Genomic DNA, 18,426 nt, shown 5'->3' with positions numbered 1-18,426 from the left:
TGATGAGCGTTAAAATCACCGCAGATGATCTGACGCGGGGCACCGCACGAGGAAACCGCACGAAAACACAGCGCGTTCCACGCGACAGCTGGGCGCACATACACAGAAGCCACCGACGTGTCAACACCACCGACGCGCACTGTCACCACCACGCACTCCTGGGCATCGGTTGTCGCCGCCGCCGAACCGACGAGAGTATGCAAAACGTCACTGCGCACGTAAATCGCGCACCGCGATTTCCCGGGGCGATGGGCACGGTCACAACACGGCACTGCAGCACAGGTGGGTTCCTCGCACGTTGTTGGTGAGTGATAGCCAATATATCCAGGCAGTCGCATCTGCGGCTCCCCTTCTTGGAAACGAATGTACGTCTCTTGCAGCGCGATAACCTCCGGAGCATCCTCCGCGATGCGAACTCGCAACTCAGGGTACCGCGCCGCAAGAGAGCGTACATTCCACTGCAGGATGGATGGGATACGGGGGGGAGCCTTGCGACTAGCCATGATGCTGGCCTATCCGTGCGGGGGCACCCGCGGCTTCTAAGCAGGCCCGTTGTCCGTCGCTGCCCTCGGGAAACAGGGCGCTTATCGCGCGCAGCGCGTGCTGTAGCTGCAGAATCAGCTGATCCCTGGAATCAGCTGGCACGCCCGGCGCAGCTCGCTGCGGAGCCAGCGTACCGCGCCTCTCCTCCTCCGAGCCGGTTGCCCTCTGCTGGCTTAGTTGGTGGCGCGGCCGCTGGCTGGACCGGTGGCGCTGCTGCTGCTGCTCGCCCCGGACGACTACCTGCGCGTACGAGAGAGGGCGCGGCGCGCGCTGCTCCCTCTTCTGCTGCTGCTGCTGCTGTGCGGCTCGCGGGGCTGTCTCAGCTTGCACCACGGCCCGAACCGCCCGCCTGGAGAGGGGCGCCTCTGATGTGGTCATCAAGGTGGCCACATGGCGTTCACGCTGCCAGTGCGGGCACGCAGGGTCCGTGGCCGCGTGAGCTCCGCCGCAGTTAATGCACCGAGGCTTCTTGGTGGTGCAAGCCCCGGTCTCGTGCGGGCCGCCACAGCGTGTGCAGCGTGAGGGAGCCCGGCAGGCCCCGGTTGCGTGCGCCAGGCTCGCGCACTTCGCGCACTGCAGGGGCCGCGGGCGGCAGGGCCGGACAGCAAGGCGGCGTCTGTAAATAGAAACAAATGCCGGTGGCGTCGGCGCCGCGAATCTGATGGTGAGCGTGCCACCAGACAGCGACGCCGACGTCATCGGCACTGATGATTCAGACGCCGCGAGCAGCTCCTCCGCCGTCTTCCTCTCGTCCACGCCAAACACGAGGCCCGCGCACTGGTTTCGAGGGGAGGGTTCTCGAGCGTGGACCTGGACGCCCCTGATGACCGTGGTGGCTAGCAGGGCCTGGAAGGCGTCGCTGCTCCCCGCGTCCACGGCCACCACATTGCGGCGGGTATTGACCCGGACCGCCAGGACGCCAGGTCGGGGCCCGATCTCCTCTGCCAGCTCCCAGCCCTGGTGCTTGGTGAAGGCAGCCCCTCGGTCAGCTGGCCGGAACAGCACCGTGCCCACCAGGCTCGCAGGCAGCTCCACAGCAGCCGCGGCTCGAGCCAGGGCCGCCCTGCGTCGTCTCTGAGCCTTGGTGGTCTGCATTCGCCACGGGATCAGGTCCCGCTGCTGAGAGGCCACGGGTTGAGACGAGCTGGGAGGCGGCGCGTGCTCGCTGCTAGCAGACGAAATCTGGCCAGCTGACGATGCGGGCCCCGCTGGTGGCGCCGCCGCCGCAGCGCGCCATCCGGTTCCGGTGACAGCTGGCTGGGAGAGAGGGACCTGCGAGGGGGAAAGCGCCGCCGCGGGAGGGGAATCTCGCACGTGGGCCGCTCGACGCTCGATGTCAACGGCCGCTTCCACGTGGTCCGGGGAATTTGTGGTATGCGTGCGCTTGGCCGTGCCTTCCAGGCTTGCATCAGCAGCGCCTTGTACGCCATCCACGCTGCGTCGTGGTGGGGGAGACGGCGATCGGACCCGCTTCCTGTGCGAGCTCTCGTCCATCGCCTCCAACGCCAGGTCTGCGGGTCCTCTCGCGATGCCTGCCCCGAGGTCCCGGGCGCTCACCGCAGCAGCAGGCAGGTCGGCGGCCTCCTGATGAGATGCGTGCTCGCTATCGCGAGCACGTGGTGGCTGCGGCCACACTCTCGGTGGCAGCGGCTTCCAAGCGGTCGAGGCAGCAGCCTGAGATGAAGAAAGCTGCACCTCTTGCTTCGCGCGCTCCACCGCGATCAGTAAATCCTGCAGGGCACTTATAGTGCATGGCCTGGCGTTAAGGCTATAGGATCGCGGTGGTGCCACGTGCTCGGAGCTTCGCTGCGATCGACTCGCGTGGGGAAATCGCGGGGGCTCCATGTTGCAAGCCCCCTAAGCGCCGTGCGGCGCCGGCAGCGCGGCTGTTGCTATAATTAATAGCGGGGCTCAATTAGGGCATCCGGAGTGATGACCACGTGGTGAAATAGCTGAGCTAGCGCGGAGCGACACCGTAAACAACCGCTCGCTACGCGCGCCTCCAGGGATCTCCTCCGAAAGTAGTAGTAGTAGTAAGTGATTATTTATTATGCATTTGATATGGAAGATAAAAGAATATTTGCTGCCCCGGCATCTGCTATCGCGACAGGAAGCACCTGAGCTGGGGCAGCGAAATAAAGGATAGCAGGCAGTGTGTAGAAGTGAAAGAAAAGTGGTGAGGGGACAGTAGAAAGGACAGGGGGAGGGGTACACTTTCAATCAGTCTATTTACATATCTACAAGGAATAAAATATACATATGTACAACACGCACGCGCGTGGAGCTCTGAGCGACCACTGCTCCGTCACACGCGCACGATAACTAGATTAAATATACATATATACAGGTCGCACGCGCGTGTTGATCTGGGCGATCGATGGTCCATCACGCGCGCACGACACATTGCACAAAACAGCTGGAGTGGGGGCGTCCAGCTGATCATCGTCCAAGGTAGCGCGCGTGGAACGTTCGTGTCACTGCACGCAACTACCTGGCGGAGAACAGACGGGACGTCAAGCCCGCCTGTTCGAGGAAAACACAGAGGCTCACCAAAGTTCGCTCGCGAGTGCGCGCATTGCCATGCGGCCACAATAACATTGCGAGGGAGTCTGGTAGTATGCCCAGCGCCCGGTAGGCCGCAAGCATGTCGCGACGGGCATCTATGAGCGCGGTGCAGCGAAGTAGCAAGTGTTCGAGTGTTTCGTCACAACCACACCCGACACACGCTGCACTCGACGCGAACCCGTGGCGCGCACGTCGTTCCCCGTTCCACACGCATCCAATTCGCAGTCGAAGGATCATTGCGCGCTGCGCCCGCGTGAGCGAGCGACAGCCGGTGACGAGATGAATGCGCTCACCTTCTGCGATGCGGGGATCGGGGTGCTGCCGTCGGAAATGAGTCTGAATGACCGCACGCACGTCCTCCAGCGCAAGAGGTAGGTTGCTGGAAGGGAGCTGGTGTGCGGCGGTCGCGAGATCGTCAGCGTCCTCGTTGCCGGCGATTCCACAGTGGCCGGGCACCCACTGAACGCGCACAACACATCCAAGCTGTGCCAGTTGCGCAAGGCACGCTCGGATTGCGCGCACTAACGGGGTACCACGGCCGATGTTCTGCAGCCGGCTGAGGGCGGCGCGGGAGTCGCACAAAACAGCACACTTGGGCGGCGGAGGGACGATGGTGAGCACGAGTTCCAACCCGAGCTGGAGTCCCACCAGTTCCGCCGTGGTGGAAGAACCCAAATAGTTTGTGTGCTGTTGGCTGTGCAGTCGCAGGGCAGGGATGGTGGCGGCCGCTGCGAGCGAGCAGCTGTCACGAACCACAGAGCCGTCTGTAAACACGAGGAGATGGTCCTGTAATTCCTCGTGCATGACGGCCCTGGTTAGCTGCTGCACAGCGCAGAGGGGTGTGCTCTGCTTTCCCGCGATGCCGACGATTTCTCGCTGTATCTCCGTGGCAGCCGGCCAGGGCACACAGGTGTCGTAAGGGGGCGAGCCGTTGGTGATGGTCTCGTACTCGAGCAACGCCGCGCCCATGCGTGAACGAGGGCGCGTGCGCAAGCGTTGTAGCAGCGAGCCGCCGTCTGGTGCGCGGTGGAGCCGATCGATGTGATTCAGAGCCCTGCGCGCGGCCTGGAGCTGAAGTGGCCACGCTCCTGCCTCGGCTAGCGTTGCGGCGCACTGTGAAGTGCGCGGTACACCGAGGCACACGCGCAGGGACTTCCTGTGTTGGAGCTCCAGTTTCGACCAACATGGCTTGCGCACCGAGACGAGCGGCAATGCATACAGCATCGCCCCCAAGGCTGCGGCGTTGTACAGACGCAGCGCGGCTTGTTGCGAGATGCCCTGGCCTCGAGCGGTGAGCTTGTGAACGGCGGCGGTGATCCTCTTCATCTGCAAACAGGCCTTGGTCGCCGCGGGGCGGAAAGAAAGGCGCTGGTCGATGTCCAAGCCGAGGTACCGCACCGTTTTTCGCCAAAGAATGGGAGTCCCGTCCAGTGACAGTGGCGTTGGGCGCGCACGCGAGCGTGAAACGCAGGCCATGGCTACCGATTTGCTCGCACTCAGCGACAGACCGAGACCGCGTAAGCAGGCGTCGATTGCGGTCAGGGCCCCCTGAAGGCATCCCCGCACGCGGAGCGCCTCGCCCGGTGGTCCCAGGCACCACAGAGCAATGTCATCTGCGTATATGGACATGTACACGCGATGTCGGGCACCCGTGGGAAGGGAACCCGGCACCACCGACATGGCCACATTAAACAGGAATGGTGACAAAACAGAGCCCTGCGGCACGCCCAGATCCACCGGACGAGGCTCGGAGAGTTTCCCCCCCACTCTCACGCGCATGGTACGACCGCTCAGGAAGCCGCGAACATATCGCAAAAGACGTCCGCACACGCCGGCCGCTTCAAGCAACGCTAGAATCGGTGCGCGGTGAACGTTGTCAAATGCTCCCGAGACGTCCAGTAGCAACAGCAGCGCTACCTGGCCTGCCACTCTGGCGTGCTCGAGGGCAGTGACAACGTCCGAAATGGAATCAGCCGTGCACCGCATTCCGCGGAAACCCGTCTGCCGCTCGTCAAACAAATCGGCCGCCGCGGCCCGCTCGTTCAAACGCTGCAATGCCATGTGCTCCATGAGCTTACCTGCCGCCGATGTTAGAGCCACTGGACGATATCCACTCAGCTCCGTGGGTGGGCGACCTGGCTTTCGGATGGGACAGACGACCGCAGTGCGCCAATCCTCCGGGAGTTCCCCGCGTTCCCACACCAAGTTGATCTGCTGCAGGAGGACCTCTCGTTGCTTCGCATCCAGGTTGCGTAACATCTGATAAGTCACCCCGTCCGGCCCAGGCGCCGAGCGACGGCGGCATCGCGCGAGCGCATTGTTCAGTTCCGCCGCGCTGAAAGGCGCGTCACAGGGGCCATCTGAGGTGACGGGGAAGAGGCTGGCGTCGCTTCCGGGGCTCTCAGGTGGGTCTGAGCTCGCGCCGTTCGTGAGGCTGGGCGGCGCGAAGCGATCGGCGAACCTCTCTGCCAGCTGTTCATAGCTAAGGCCGCTTGAGATGGCAAGCGCGGCCAAAGGCTGAGGGTTCACCTGTTGCTTCGTAATTCGTCGCAGCATGTCGAATAGCCTCCGCGAGCTGGTGTCTTCCTCCATCCTTTGGCATAGCGAAGCCCACTGCCGTCGGTACAATTTGTGAGAGTGGCGCCGCGCCACTGCGTCCAGGCGGTTGTAAACAGTCCAATCGGCCGCTCGGTCGGTTCGTCGCGCCCTGTTTTCTGCGCGGTCACGTTTCTCGCGCAGACCGAGCAGCTTGATATCAGGTGTGGGTTGGCCTGCCCGCACCTCTGCTCGTCTGGTGGCTGCTAGGGCGCTCCGAACCAGACTCGAGAAGAAGTCGGCTCCAGTGACGGCCGCTTCATCGACCGCCTGCCTGAACGCGCTCCAGTTGACGATGGAGTAGGTTCTTTTGGCGCGGGCCTCCTTAGCAGTGGGCTCAATTAGGATGGAGTAATGATCTGAGCCCCAGAGTGATGGTGATCGATGCCATGTCGCCTCTATCCCTCTGGATGCGAAGGCAACGTCGATGCAGGAGCCGGGTGTTCCGCGTCGTCGAAAGGTGGGCTCGCCGGTGTTCAGGGGAGTGAGTCCCAGCTGCGTTGCTGCGTCGTGCAGGTCGTCTCCTCGCGCGGAGTGTCGCACACTGCCCCACGCACTGTGGTGAGCGTTAAAATCACCGCAGATGATCTGACGCGGGGCACAGCACGAGGAAACCGCACGAAAACACAGCGCGTTCCACGCGACAGCTGGGCGCACATAAACAGAAGCCACCGACGTGTCAACACCACCGACGCGCACTGTCACCACCACGCACTCCTGGGCATCGGTTGTCGCCGCCGCCGAACCGACGAGTGTATGCAAAACGTCACTGCGCACGTAAATCGCGCACCGCGATTTCCCGGGGCGATGGGCACGGTCACAACACGGCACTGCAGCACAGGTGGGTTCCTCGCACGTTGTTGGTGAGTGATAGCTAATATATCCAGGCAGTCGCATCTGCGGCTCCCCTTCTTGGAAACGAATGTACGTCTCTTGCAGCGCGATAACCTCCGGAGCATCCTCCGCGATGCGAACTCGCAACTCAGGGTACCGCGCCGCAAGAGAGCGTACATTCCACTGCAGGATGGATGGGATACGGGGGGGAGCCTTGCGACTAGCCATGATGCTGGCCTATCCGTGCGGGGGCACCCGCGGCTTCTAAGCAGGCCCGTTGTCCGTCGCTGCCCTCGGGAAACAGGGCGCTTATCGCGCGCAGCGCGTGCTGTAGCTGCAGGATCAGCTGATCCCTGGAATCAGCTGGCACGCCCGGCGCAGCTCGCTGCGGAGCCAGCGTACCGCGCCTCTCCTCCTCCGAGCCGGTTGCCCTCTGCTGGCTTAGTTGGTGGCGCGGCCGCTGGCTGGACCGGTGGCGCTGCTGCTGCTGCTCGCCCCGGACGACTGCCTGCGCGTACGAGAGAGGGCGCGGCGCGCGCTGCTCCCTCTTCTGCTGCTGCTGCTGCTGTGCGACTCGCGGGGCTGTCTCAGCTTGCACCACGGCCCGAACCGCCCGCCTGGAGAGGGGCGCCTCTGATGTGGCCATCAAAGTGGCCACATGGCGTTCACGCTGCCAGTGCGGGCACGCAGGGTCCGTGGCCGCGTGTGCTCCGCCGCAATTGATGCACCGAGGCTTCTTGGTGGTGCAAGCCCCGGTCTCGTGCGGGCCGCCACAGCGTGTGCAGCGTGAGGGAGCCCGGCAGGCCCCGGTTGCGTGCGCCAGGCTCGCGCACTTCGTGCACTGCAGGGGCCGCGGGCGGCAGGGCCGGACAGCGAGGCGGCGTCTGTAAATAGATACAAACGCCGGTGGCGTCGGCGCCGCGAATCTGATGGTGAGCGTGCCACCAGACAGCGACGCCGACGTCATCGGCACTGATGATTCAGACGCCGCGAGCAGCTCCTCCGCCGTCTTCCGCTCGTCCACGCCAAACACGAGGCCCGCGCACTGGTTTCGAGGAGAGGGCTCTCGAGCGCGGACCTGGACGCCCCTGATGACCGTGGTGGCTAGCAGGGCCTGGAAAGCATCGCTGCTCCCCGCGTCCACGGCCACCACATTGCGGCGGGTATTGACCCGGACCGCCAGGACGCCAGGTCGGGGCCCGATCTCCTCTGCCAGCTCCCAGCCCTGGTGCTTGGTGAAGGCAGCCCCTCGGTCAGCTGGCCGGAACAGCACCGTGCCCACCAGGCTCGCAGGCAGCTCCACGGCAGCCGCGGCTCGAGCCAGGGCCGCCCTGCGTCGTCTCTGAGCCTTGGTGGTCTGCATTCGCCACGGGATCAGGTCCCGCTGCTGAGATGCCACGGGTTGAGACGAGCTGGGAGGCGGCGCGTGCTCGCTGCTAGCAGACGAAATCTGGCCAGCTGACGATGCGGGCCCCGCTGGTGGCGCCGCCGCCGCAGCGCGCCATCCGGTTCCGGTGACAGCTGGCTGGGAGAGAGGGACCTGCGAGGGGGAAAGCGCCGCCGCGGGAGGGGAATCTCGCGCGTGGGCCGCTCGACGCTCGATGTCAACGGCCGCTTCCACGTGGTCCGGGGAATTCGTGGTATGCGTGCGCTTGGCCGTGCCTTCCAGGCTTGCATCAGCAGCGCCTTGCACGCCCTCCACGCTGCGTCGTGGTGGGGGAGACGGCGATCGGACCCGCTTCCTGTGCGAGCTCTCGTCCATCGCCTCCAACACCAGGTCTGCGGGTCCTCTCGCGGTGCCTGCCCCGAGGTCCCGGGCGCTCACCGCAGCAGCAGGGAAGACAGCGGCCTCCTGATGAGATGCGTGCTCGCTATCGCGAGCACGTGGCGGCTGCGGCCACACTCTCGGTGGCAGCGGCTTCCAAGCGGTCGAGGCAGCAGCCTGAGATGAAGAAAGCTGCACCTCTTGCTTCGCGCGCTCCACCGCGATCAGTAAGTCTTGTAGAGCACTTATAGTGCATGGCCTGGCGTTAAGGCTATAGGATCGCGGTGGTGCCACGTGCTCGGAGCTTCGCTGCGATCGACTCGCGTGGGGAAATCGCGGGGGCTCCATGTTGCAAGCCCCCTAAGCGCCGTGCGGCGCCGGCAGCGGGCTGTTGATATAATTAATAGCGGGGCTCAATTAGGGCATCAGGAGTGATGACCACGTGGTGAAATAGCCGAGCTAGCGCGGAGCGACACCGTAAACAACCGCTCGCTACGCGCGCCTCCAGGGATCCTCCCGAAACCGGGCGGTTTCCAGCATTCTGGGTGCCGCTGAACGGAGGGTAGCCATCGGTCCGTCAGGCGACCAATCAGGTGGGAGAGAGGGGGGGCGCTGCGGAGCAGCACCGCCGCGCGGCGCAGTCGATCTCCGTCCGTCTCCGGAGGCAGTCTCCCGTTTCCAGCGTCCGCGCTCGTCACCATGGCCCGTACCAAGCAAACCGCGCGCAAGAGCACTGGCGGCAAGGCCCCCCGTAAGCAGCTGGCCACAAAGGCTGCTCGCAAGAGTGCGCCAGCTACCGGGGGAGTGAAGAAGCCTCACCGTTACAGGCCTGGCACCGTGGCACTTCGTGAAATTCGCCGATACCAAAAATCGACCGAACTTCTCATCCGCAAGCTGCCCTTCCAGCGCCTGGTGAGAGAAATCGCTCAGGACTTCAAGACCGACCTGCGCTTCCAGAGCTCGGCCGTCATGGCACTTCAGGAGGCCAGCGAGGCATACCTTGTCGGTCTCTTCGAGGACACCAACCTGTGCGCGATCCACGCCAAGCGCGTCACCATCATGCCGAAGGACATCCAGCTGGCGAGGCGCATCCGTGGCGAGCGCGCCTAAAAGCGTATTCGAGGCGCCGCCACAGCAGCAGCAGCAGCAGCAACGCTCCACAACGGTCCTTCTCAGGACCACCCAAACGTTTGCGTTGGCCACGGGCGCACGGTCGAGACGAACACGAGCTCAGGACCCCGGTACCTCTCTCTCTTTTTTTTACTCTGACTGTCTGTTCCTGCGAAATGGGTGAGTGTGTTGAAAGTGATTCCGCACTGCCCTTGTACTGAACTCGCCTGCACTTTTACACCCCGGCGGCTTCCCGCAGGTTAGTTATTTTATTATTTTTTTTTTGTGCCGATAACAACTCGCGCGCACCGAATGGGATGCAGTCGAAAAACAAGAAGAAGAAGAAAAATAAGAACTGCTGTCCGCACAAGTAAATGCAGCAGCTCCTTGAAACTACACAGCAGAAAAACAAAAACTGAGCGAATTGGTGCATATTGAAGAATTAAAAAAAAAAAAAAAACGGCGCAGCGACGACGGACAAGCGCTTGTCCATCTTTATTCTGTCTTGTGCCTCGTCGCTGGGCTGTTTATTACTTTTCCTTTAAACGATCCCTTGCGACATGCCAATCATGCCGTTTGGTGATATTCCCAAGCCCAGCCCACTGGAAGGAAACCACGAGACGCGCTTTTCTCGTGTAGTCCATTAATAACATTGCTCTCGGTGCGCTGTACTGGCCTGTAGCGGGCTGAAAAAAAAAAAAAAAAAAGAAAGGACAGCGAACCTGTGTGCGCGGCCGCATGTGGTCGAGTAGTGTCAGTGACGCCCAACGGGCAGTAAAGGAAAGCAGCATGAGAGGGACGCAGTGGTCCAGAGCAAAGGGATCGCAGAGCGAGGCCCCGCCGTGGCAGGCACTTGGTTGGTCCTGATAAGGACCGTTAGGTGCGAGCTATCGCTGCGGCGGGCGCGCCTCCATAGACGTGCAGAGGACCGCTCACGCCTTCTTCTCGGTCTTCTTGGGGAGCAGCACGGCCTGGATGTTGGGCAGGACGCCACCCTGGGCAATGGTCACTCCCGAGAGCAGCTTGTTGAGCTCCTCGTCGTTTCGGATGGCCAGTTGCAGGTGGCGAGGAATGATTCTCGTCTTCTTGTTATCGCGAGCAGCATTACCCGCCAACTCGAGCACCTCGGCAGCCAGGTATTCCAGGACGGCGGCCAGGTAGACCGGGGCGCCGGCTCCGACGCGCTCCGCGTAGTTGCCCTTGCGCAGGAGACGGTGGATTCGGCCAACGGGGAACTGGAGTCCCGCGCGGCTGGAGCGGGTCTTGCTCTTGCCCTTGGCTTTGCCTCCTTTGCCGCGGCCGGACATGGTGACTGTTGTTGTAGTACGCTCGAGAAGCAGGAGAATCAGCGACGACCACTGCGTGCGAGCACGTTGGATAGAAACGAAACGAATGATGATGATGATGATGATTGCTTTGGGGTATTCTTGGGAGGGGATACTGGTCCCGACGTATGTTGGCCAGTTGGTGGCATCACTCTTGGGGACCAGGGGAAGGGGTAGGGGGATGTAGGGAGGGGAGAGGGGAGGGGGTATGGTCGTCGCCTCGACGGGAGCGGTCCGTGTCCTTGCAGGGGGAAGGGTCTTGGAGTAGCGCCGCCGCCGCAACAACAGCGCCGGGGGAAGCCTCGGTGCACTAGGATAGAGTGCAAGCACCGGGCTGGGGGAGGCAGATTCCTAGACCTTCATGTGGCTGGGAGGAGCCGAAGGTCTAGAAGAGTCCAGGTCCAAGGCTGCAGGTCCAGGAGGCCGCAGGCCTTGGGCTGCAGGTCCAGGTTCCTCGGGCTACAGAAGGATGTCCAGGCCGGTCTCCTTGAGGTAGGCCAGCAGGAGCCGGCAGGCGGGCAGAGGGTTCCGGGCCGGGAACAGCAGCTGGTCCTCCGTGTCTGCTGGCAGGCCGAGGGCACGGTAGCCTGCAAAGAGACGGCTACGAGGCAGGGCAAAAGTAGGGCATGCACCCAACAGGTGACCCAGGGTGCCTGTATCCCCGCACGATGGACAGGCAGGGGAGGAGGCCATACCAACGACGAACTTGCGTGTCGGCGTCCATGAGCATCCGATGCGGAGTCGGAGCAGGAGAGCACGTTCTCTGCGCGGGATCTTGTCTGGGAGCCGGTGGAAGGGCCTGCACGCAGAGATACGCCTGTCAGGGTGCTTTGCCCTTACCGCTCGCCTGAGTAGTTGCCGGGCAAAATCATGCGGGGCCACTTTGGTGGTCACTGGCGATCCATCGTTGTGGGCAGCCTTGGCGAGGGAGTCGGCGTCCTCGTTGCCCTGGACGCCGGTGTGGCCAGGGACCCAGTGAAGGGACACCTGGTAGCCTGCATCCTCCAGTGCGTGCAGGTGGGCACGCAGGACACTCGCCGATGTCTGCGAGATGTGTGGCCTGCTCAGGAGCTGGAGGGCAGGTCGGGAGTCGCACAGGACAGCGACAGGGCCTGGTGGGGTGGTGGACCCGATGAATTCTGCTGCCAGGTGGAGACCTGCCAGCTCAGCTGCCGTGGAGCTGCCCGGGAAGGAAAGTCTGCAGGACCGGGTCTGCTGCAGTTGGGGCACCGCCAGAGCCGCCGCTGCCTGCCCTGTGGCTGGCAGGACCGAGCCATCGGTGAAGAGGAGGGTGGTCCCTTTGCACTCTTCCAGGAAGGCAGCAGTGGTCTGGCGGAGTGCTGCAGCAGGGGAGTGGCGCTTGGTCACGCCGTCAAGGTCCAGGGTGACCTGCAGAGGAGGTCGGGTTGGAAGAGGGGGGAGGACTGGGAGGCCCTGGGGAGGGCCAAGTGTCTCCACGTAGAGTGCGTGGAGCTTCCCCATCCTAGAGTCGGCATTGGCCTGCAGGCGAGCACGGAGGGCACCGCCATCACGAACGTGGGCGAGCCGGTCCGTGTGGGTCAGGCCCATCTGCAGGAGCAGGAGGTCCAGCGGGAAGATGCCCGCCTCTGCTAGCGTGGCCGGGACCTGCGATCGCGGTGGAACCCCCAGGAAGCGGCGGATCCATTTCCTGCGAGAGAGCTCCATGCGATTAAGGCGGGTGCTCCGGAGCGTAACTAGGGGGAGGGCGTAAAGGATGGCTGATGTCGCCGCTGCCTCGAAGAGTCGGATGGCCCAGGTGGGGGTGCAGCCGTTGCCTCGGGCGACGATGGAAAGTACTGCTCGGCCGACTCGCTCCATGTGGGACAGGAGGGCCTTGTCAGCAGGAATCCAGGAGAGCCGGTGGTCGATGGTGAGACCAAGGTACTTCACCTGCGATTTCCAAGGGAGCTTAGTGCCATCAATCTTGAGGGTAGCAATCTGAGCCGTGGCTCGTGCTCCCCTCGGATGTATAAACAAAGCCTCAGATTTCGTGGCTGAGAGAGACAGCCCCTTGGTCGCCAGGAACTGCTGCACCCCGTTGAGGGCACGCTGGAGTGCCTGTCTGGCAGAGGTAATCTGCCTCCTCGGAGCTCGGACCCAGAGGGCGACATCGTCCGCGTATACAGAGCAGAGAACTCTGTGGCGGCGGTCCTGCTGGATGGAGCGAGGGAGGCCTGCCATGACCAGGTTGAAGAGGAAAGGGCTGAGGACAGACCCCTGAGGGACCCCGGTGGTGATGGGGCGAGGACTGCTCAGAGTGCGGCCAACCCGAACCTGCATAGAACGATTGGACAGGAAGGAGGTTATAAACCGCCGGAGGTTACCTGTCACCCCCAGCTCGTCCAAGGCCATCTCGATGGTGCTGTGGGGCAGACCGTCGAAGGCCGACTGGACGTCCAGGAGGACAAGGATGGCAACGTCTCCGTGGAACTTCGCTTCCTCGAGGGATGACACCACGTCCGCGATGGAGTCTGCGGTACAGTGGTGCCTGCGAAAACCTGTCAAGTTCTCGGGAAGAAAGTTAGTAGCCTCAGCAATCCAGGTGAGTCGTTGGAGTGCCACCGACTCCATGGTCTTACAGGCAGCTGAGGTCAGCGAGACGGGTCGGTAGGACGACAGCTCCTTGGAGGGCTTGCGGGGTTTGAGGATAGGGACCACGATGGCCGTGGTCCAGCTCTCCGGGAGGATGCCGCTCGACCAGATGTCGTTAAACACGGTCAGCAGGCGGGCCTTTTCCGGGGCATCCAAGTTCCGCAGCATCTGCAATGTGAGCCCGTCTGCCCCAGGAGCGCTCTTCTTTTTGGACCGATGGAGGGCCCTGAGCAGCTCGTGTGGGGTGATCGGGTCAGTGCAGAGGGAGGCTACGCCAACAGCACCTGCAAGGACAGGAGGAAGTTGGGTTCGACACTGGGACGGAGGTCCCAGTGGGGGGCCTGGACTCGGGTGGGCAGCCTTGGTGAGGTGGTCGGCCAGCTGCTCCGCCAGTGCCTGGTACGACACCCCCCGGGCAATGGCGGCACCGAGGACTGGGTGTCGGTTTGCTGCGACCTGGAGGAGGGACCGCAGGAGTCGCCAGGCCGTCGCCGATTGCCGTGCCGAGCGGATGGACTGGCAGACGCCAGCCCAGCCCTCCCTAGCCCGGCGGTTCGCCTGGCGACGGCAGACAGCATCAATCCGCCGGTAGGCCTTCCAGTCCTCTGGGAGCGACGTGCTCTCCGCCTTCCGCTCGGCTCGTCTCCTGGCAGCTCGGAGTCCCAGGAGGCGAAGGTCTGGGACAGGGGCCTGCACTGAGGTAGAGCAGGACACAGTAGCAGTTTGTGCACACTTGCCCAGCAGGGTCAGGAAGTCCTCTGCATGGGGGATGTCCTTTGCGAGTTCCCTGAACATGGGCCACTTGGTGATTTTGTACACTTTTTCCTTCCTGCGCCTTCGAGAGGAAGGGTTCAGAAGGATGGGGAAGTGGTCCGAGCCCAGGGAATCCGGAGCTCTATCCCAGGTGTAGTGGCAGGCGTCCGACAGCAAGGCTAGGTCGATGATGGACGAACGGCCTGGTCGGATGAAGGTAGGGGCCCTGGGCTGCAGGACCCTGAGACTGGCTGCAGTGATGGCATCCAGAAGCTTCCTGCCTCTGGCGGACGTGGTACGGCTGCCCCAATCCCTGTGGTGAGAATTAAAATCTCCACAGATTAGAACATCCCTACCAAGTCGTGCATGAAGGGCCGTGAGGCAGGAAGGGTCCCAAGGCACACTGGGTGGGAGGTAGACTGAGGCCACTGTGGTGTCCGTGCTGCCCATGCGGACGCGCACAGCACAGATCTCCAGGTGACCCAGTCAGGGTCATCGGCTGCCAGGACAGTATGGGGGATCCCATTCCTGACATAGATGGCCGTGCGGGGTCTCTCCTGGGGGTGGGCGTCGTCCCGGCAGGGGGCGTCACTGCAGTCCTGGAGGGAGCAGCAGGAGCGGCCCGAGTACCCAGTGTACCCTGGGAGACGGGAGGATTCTGCAGGGATCCGGGTCTCCTGGAGAGCCATGATGTCGTAGTCCAGGGAGCCCTGCAGAACAAGGTCTTTTATGTCGGCCCGCCGGGCACGCAGCGAATTCACGTTCCACTGCATGACCCGAGGCCGTGAGGGGGCCGAGTTACGGCGATCCATGGTGTTGGGTGGAGGGGCCCTCGGCGGCGAGGACAGCCAGGCACATCTGACGTGCGCCCGAGTCACGGGGGAGCTGTGGCAAGAGGGCCTGGACAGCAAGCCGCAGGGCTGCCGTCACCGTCTGTTGGGCATCCTGCGCTGGAGAGCGGGCTGGGACCCCGGCAGCAGGGCGGGAAGGTCCGGGGCCCCGAGTCCGCAGGGCCCTGGCGTAGCTGAGCCCCTGGGTGACCCTGGAGGATCCGGGTCCCGGTTCCCTGGGAGGCTGCTGCTGGCGGCGGATCTGGACCCTGGCCGCCCGGCGGGCCCCAGGCTCTGCATGCCTGCGGAGAGCAGTCGCCACCTTACTCTGTTCCCTCCAGATGGGACAGGAGGGGTCCTCCGCGCAGTGGCGTCCACCGCAGTGGATGCAGCGGGGGACGTCTGCTCTGCAGGCCCGGTGGTGGTGGTGGCCCCCGCAGAAAGTGCACCGCTGCGGTTTCGAGCAGGAGGCGGCCACGTGGTTGTAGCCCCCACACCGAGAGCACAGCAAGGGCCGGGCCTTGAAAGGGTGGACCGGGAACAGTATCCCGGCAATCTGGACCTGGTCCGGGGGCTCAGCTGCGAAACGGGCGGTGACAGCACGGCCACGGCGACGGATGGCCAGGATCTCCACCGAGGACTCGATGGTGTCGGCGATGTCCTGTTCAGTCACCTCCGGGTCAATACCGAAGACGGCCCCGATGAAGCCATCCGGGCGGGAGGCCTCGAAAGCCCGGACTGGCGTCGACAGCAGGGAGCTGAGACCCAGGAGGGCCGCCCTGGCCTCTGGGGTGGAGACGTCCGCGGCGATGATGTTGCGCCTGCGGTTAACTCGTACCTCCAGGACGCCAGGCAGGGAGTACAGGAAGGCGCTGTAGTCCTCCTTGACAACGTCCCTGAGAGAGAAGGACCTCTGGCGGGGCCGGAAGAGGACAGTGGCCACACGGGGCCGTGGACGGGCTCCTGAACGCCTGGCCTTGCGGTTCACCAGGATCCATCCGTCTGGCCCACGTTGGTCCTGACTGGCTGCAGCAGAGGGAGGAGGGTTAAGTAGCGAGGGCTCGCCACTTACCTCTGGCGAGCCATGGCCAGGGGGGGAGAGAGACTCCTCAGGGGCATGGACCGGTGGGGTTGGGGTGCTGGACCGGGAGGAGGCAACCTGTAGTTGTTGAATGGCTGCGTTGAGCAGCTTCTCTAGTGCCGGGGATCTCTGGTCTGTGGGCCCTCCTGGGGAAGAGACCTCAACGGAGGGGGTGATTAGAGAGGGATCGGCAACGGGCAGCTGAGTGGACACAGTTGCTTGGGGGCTCCCTGCGGGCAGGTGCTCCGGGGACGGCTCCAGGCGAGGCCTGGGGCGTCGGGGTTTCCTGGGCTGTCGCCTGGGGCCGGGGGGCAGGTCCGGGTGGTCCCTCAGGAACTGGGCCCTCTGTCGGGTGACTGCTGGCGAGGGGGTAGCACTGCGCGCTGGCGAGGGGGAAGCACTGCGTGCAGGAGGATGGGAAGCACTGCGCGCTGGCGAGGAGGAAGCGCTGCGCGCAGGCGAGGGGGAAGCACTGCGCGCTGGCAAGGGGTGCCCGGAGCTGCAAGGGCTGTGCTGCAGGCTGGCAGTAGCCTGGACAGTGGTTTCCAAGGGGGGTGGGGAGGCCTGGTGACGGCCCGGGAGATCCGGCGTCTGGAGGACCCGTTGACCCCGGTTGGCCTCTGCTAGAAGGGCTGCCACCCGCAGGCGGAGGTGGCGGAGGAAGTACTTGGGTTCAACAGTTAGACTGGCAGACCGCTGGTGGTGGAGGGTGCGCCTTGGGCTGCGTGGGGAGAGACTTGTGCCAGGGACAGACTCGTCACTCGCAGTGTGGTCCCCCATAATGTTATGGGGGTCCCCTGCGAGTATGGAGTACGGCAAAAAACAACAGGAGGAGAAAAGAAAGCAATGCAGAAGGGGGGGCAAGAAGGGAAATATAAAAAATAGGGCGAAAAGAAAATCACCAGAAAAACGGTTAAATAAAAACGAAAAAACAAGTGAAACGGATAGAAGAGTAGGAAAGGAAGGAGGTAGAACTAGGGGTAGGGGAACACAAGTAAAAAACGAGTAAGACACGGGTAAAAAAAAACGCGAGCAAAACACGAGTAATTACAAGTGATCACGCGGAGAAGAGTAGGAAAAGAGGGAGGTTGAAGAAATAGGGTTAGGGGGACACAAGTCAAACGCACGAGTAAGAACACGGGTGAAAACAAGTGAACACGCGGGGGAACACAAGTCAAAAGCACGAGTAAAAACACGGGTAAAACACGAGTAATGCACGAGTGAAAACAAGTGAACACGCGGGGGAAGACAAGTCAAACGCACTAGTAAAAACACGGGTTAAATACGAGTAAAACACGGGTGAAAACAAGTGAACACGCGGGGGAACACAAGTAAAACGCACGAGTAAAAACACGGGTTAAACACGAGTAAGACACGGGTGAAAACAAGTCAACACGCGGGGGAAACAAGTCAAACGCAAGAGTAAAAACACGGGTTAAACGCGAGTAATACACGAGTGAAAACAAGTGAGGACGCGGAGAAGAGTAGGGAAAAGGAGAGGTAGTAGAAAAAGGGGTAGGGGAACACAAGTGAAAAAAAAAACAAACAAAAAAAACACAAGTATAACACGTGCAGCAGACGAGTAAGAAGACTCGACAAAAACACGTGAAAAAACTCGAGTAAAAACAAGTGCACACGCGAACAGGAAGAGTGGAATTAAAGAGGAAAGACAGGTGTAGAAGTAAATGAAATAAGAAGGTTGGAGTGATCTGGTGAGTTCCTCGCGAGACGGGGGGAGAAAAAAAAAAAAAAAAGGCTTAGGAGATGGGCGTGAAAGGAATAGGGCTAGCGGTGGGACAAAGGAATAGTCAGAGAAAAGGAAGAACGATAAAGCGAAATGCGAGCGCTAAAAAAAAAAAACAAACTAGTAAGCAGCGAAGGGTAGAAAGATTTAAAAGCAAAATAGAGGATAGTGAGGGAGACTTAGTTTTAAAATGAGCGAGTTCGGAATAAAGACGAAATCAGGAGAGGCAAAGCACTTGGGTAGGCGGAAAAAGGCCTAAGAAAAGTGGCAAAAACTTGCTCTTTCGGCCGTCGACACAGGCTCCTGAAGAGGCACGACGAAGACCACACCAGGTAGTTGGTATGGTGGAGGGGCCGAGGAACACTTGGTTAGCAGTGGTAATCCAAAACACAGGGCTCCAGGGCACGGGCACACACAATCACGGAGGGCACAGTATGGCAAAGGGCTGCAAGGGCCGGCGGCAAACGCCGCGGCCTCGAGGCGCGCACGAACTCGACGGAGCGCGCGCCGCGCGCGACCGGCCGCGTTGGCTGCTAGGGCGACACTGGCACGACCGGGCGAAAACGAGGCTCCGAGGTTCAGAGAGGCGAGCGACGCAGGTCCGCTGTCTACGAATGCTCCGAGGAGACGAAACGAATACCTACTACTACTACTGGTAGTAGTAGGTA

The 18,426-nt window shown here is 62.3% G+C and overlaps 4 protein-coding genes across 4 annotated transcripts; 1 reads left to right on the top strand and 3 right to left on the bottom strand.

The window, feature by feature from the left end:
* Window positions 1-539: 539 nt before the first annotated feature.
* On the bottom strand, window positions 540-2,542 carry LOC149338073 (uncharacterized). Its single transcript, XM_089550089.1, has 2 exons — window positions 678-2,542; window positions 540-562 (listed from the first exon to the last, which is right to left on the bottom strand). The coding sequence occupies exons 1-2, from the start codon at window positions 2,386-2,388 to the stop codon at window positions 540-542; spliced, it is 1,734 nt and encodes a 577-aa protein (XP_089406215.1). The 5' UTR covers window positions 2,389-2,542.
* A 488-nt stretch (window positions 2,543-3,030) lies between these two features.
* On the bottom strand, window positions 3,031-6,571 carry LOC149338072 (uncharacterized). The gene has a single exon (XM_089550088.1). The coding sequence runs from the start codon at window positions 5,698-5,700 to the stop codon at window positions 3,031-3,033; it is 2,670 nt and encodes an 889-aa protein (XP_089406214.1). The 5' UTR covers window positions 5,701-6,571.
* A 2,430-nt stretch (window positions 6,572-9,001) lies between these two features.
* On the top strand, window positions 9,002-9,412 carry LOC149338071 (histone H3). The gene has a single exon (XM_089550260.1). It carries the CDS (start codon window positions 9,002-9,004, stop codon window positions 9,410-9,412), a length of 411 nt encoding a protein of 136 aa, XP_089406386.1.
* Window positions 9,413-10,344: 932 nt separating this feature from the next.
* On the bottom strand, window positions 10,345-10,719 carry LOC149338070 (histone H2A-like). Its single transcript, XM_089550087.1, has one exon. It carries the CDS (start codon window positions 10,717-10,719, stop codon window positions 10,345-10,347), a length of 375 nt encoding a protein of 124 aa, XP_089406213.1.
* Between the last annotated feature and the right edge of the window lie 7,707 nt (window positions 10,720-18,426).

This window comes from Amblyomma mixtum, chromosome 6 (assembly GCF_055824585.1).
Source record: "Amblyomma mixtum isolate Tamu chromosome 6, ASM5582458v1, whole genome shotgun sequence".
In the NCBI taxonomy this organism is placed as follows: Eukaryota; Metazoa; Arthropoda; class Arachnida; order Ixodida; family Ixodidae; genus Amblyomma; species Amblyomma mixtum.
The sequence above is the reverse complement of the archived record's forward strand: the minus strand, read 5'-3'. Positions and strand labels throughout refer to the sequence as shown.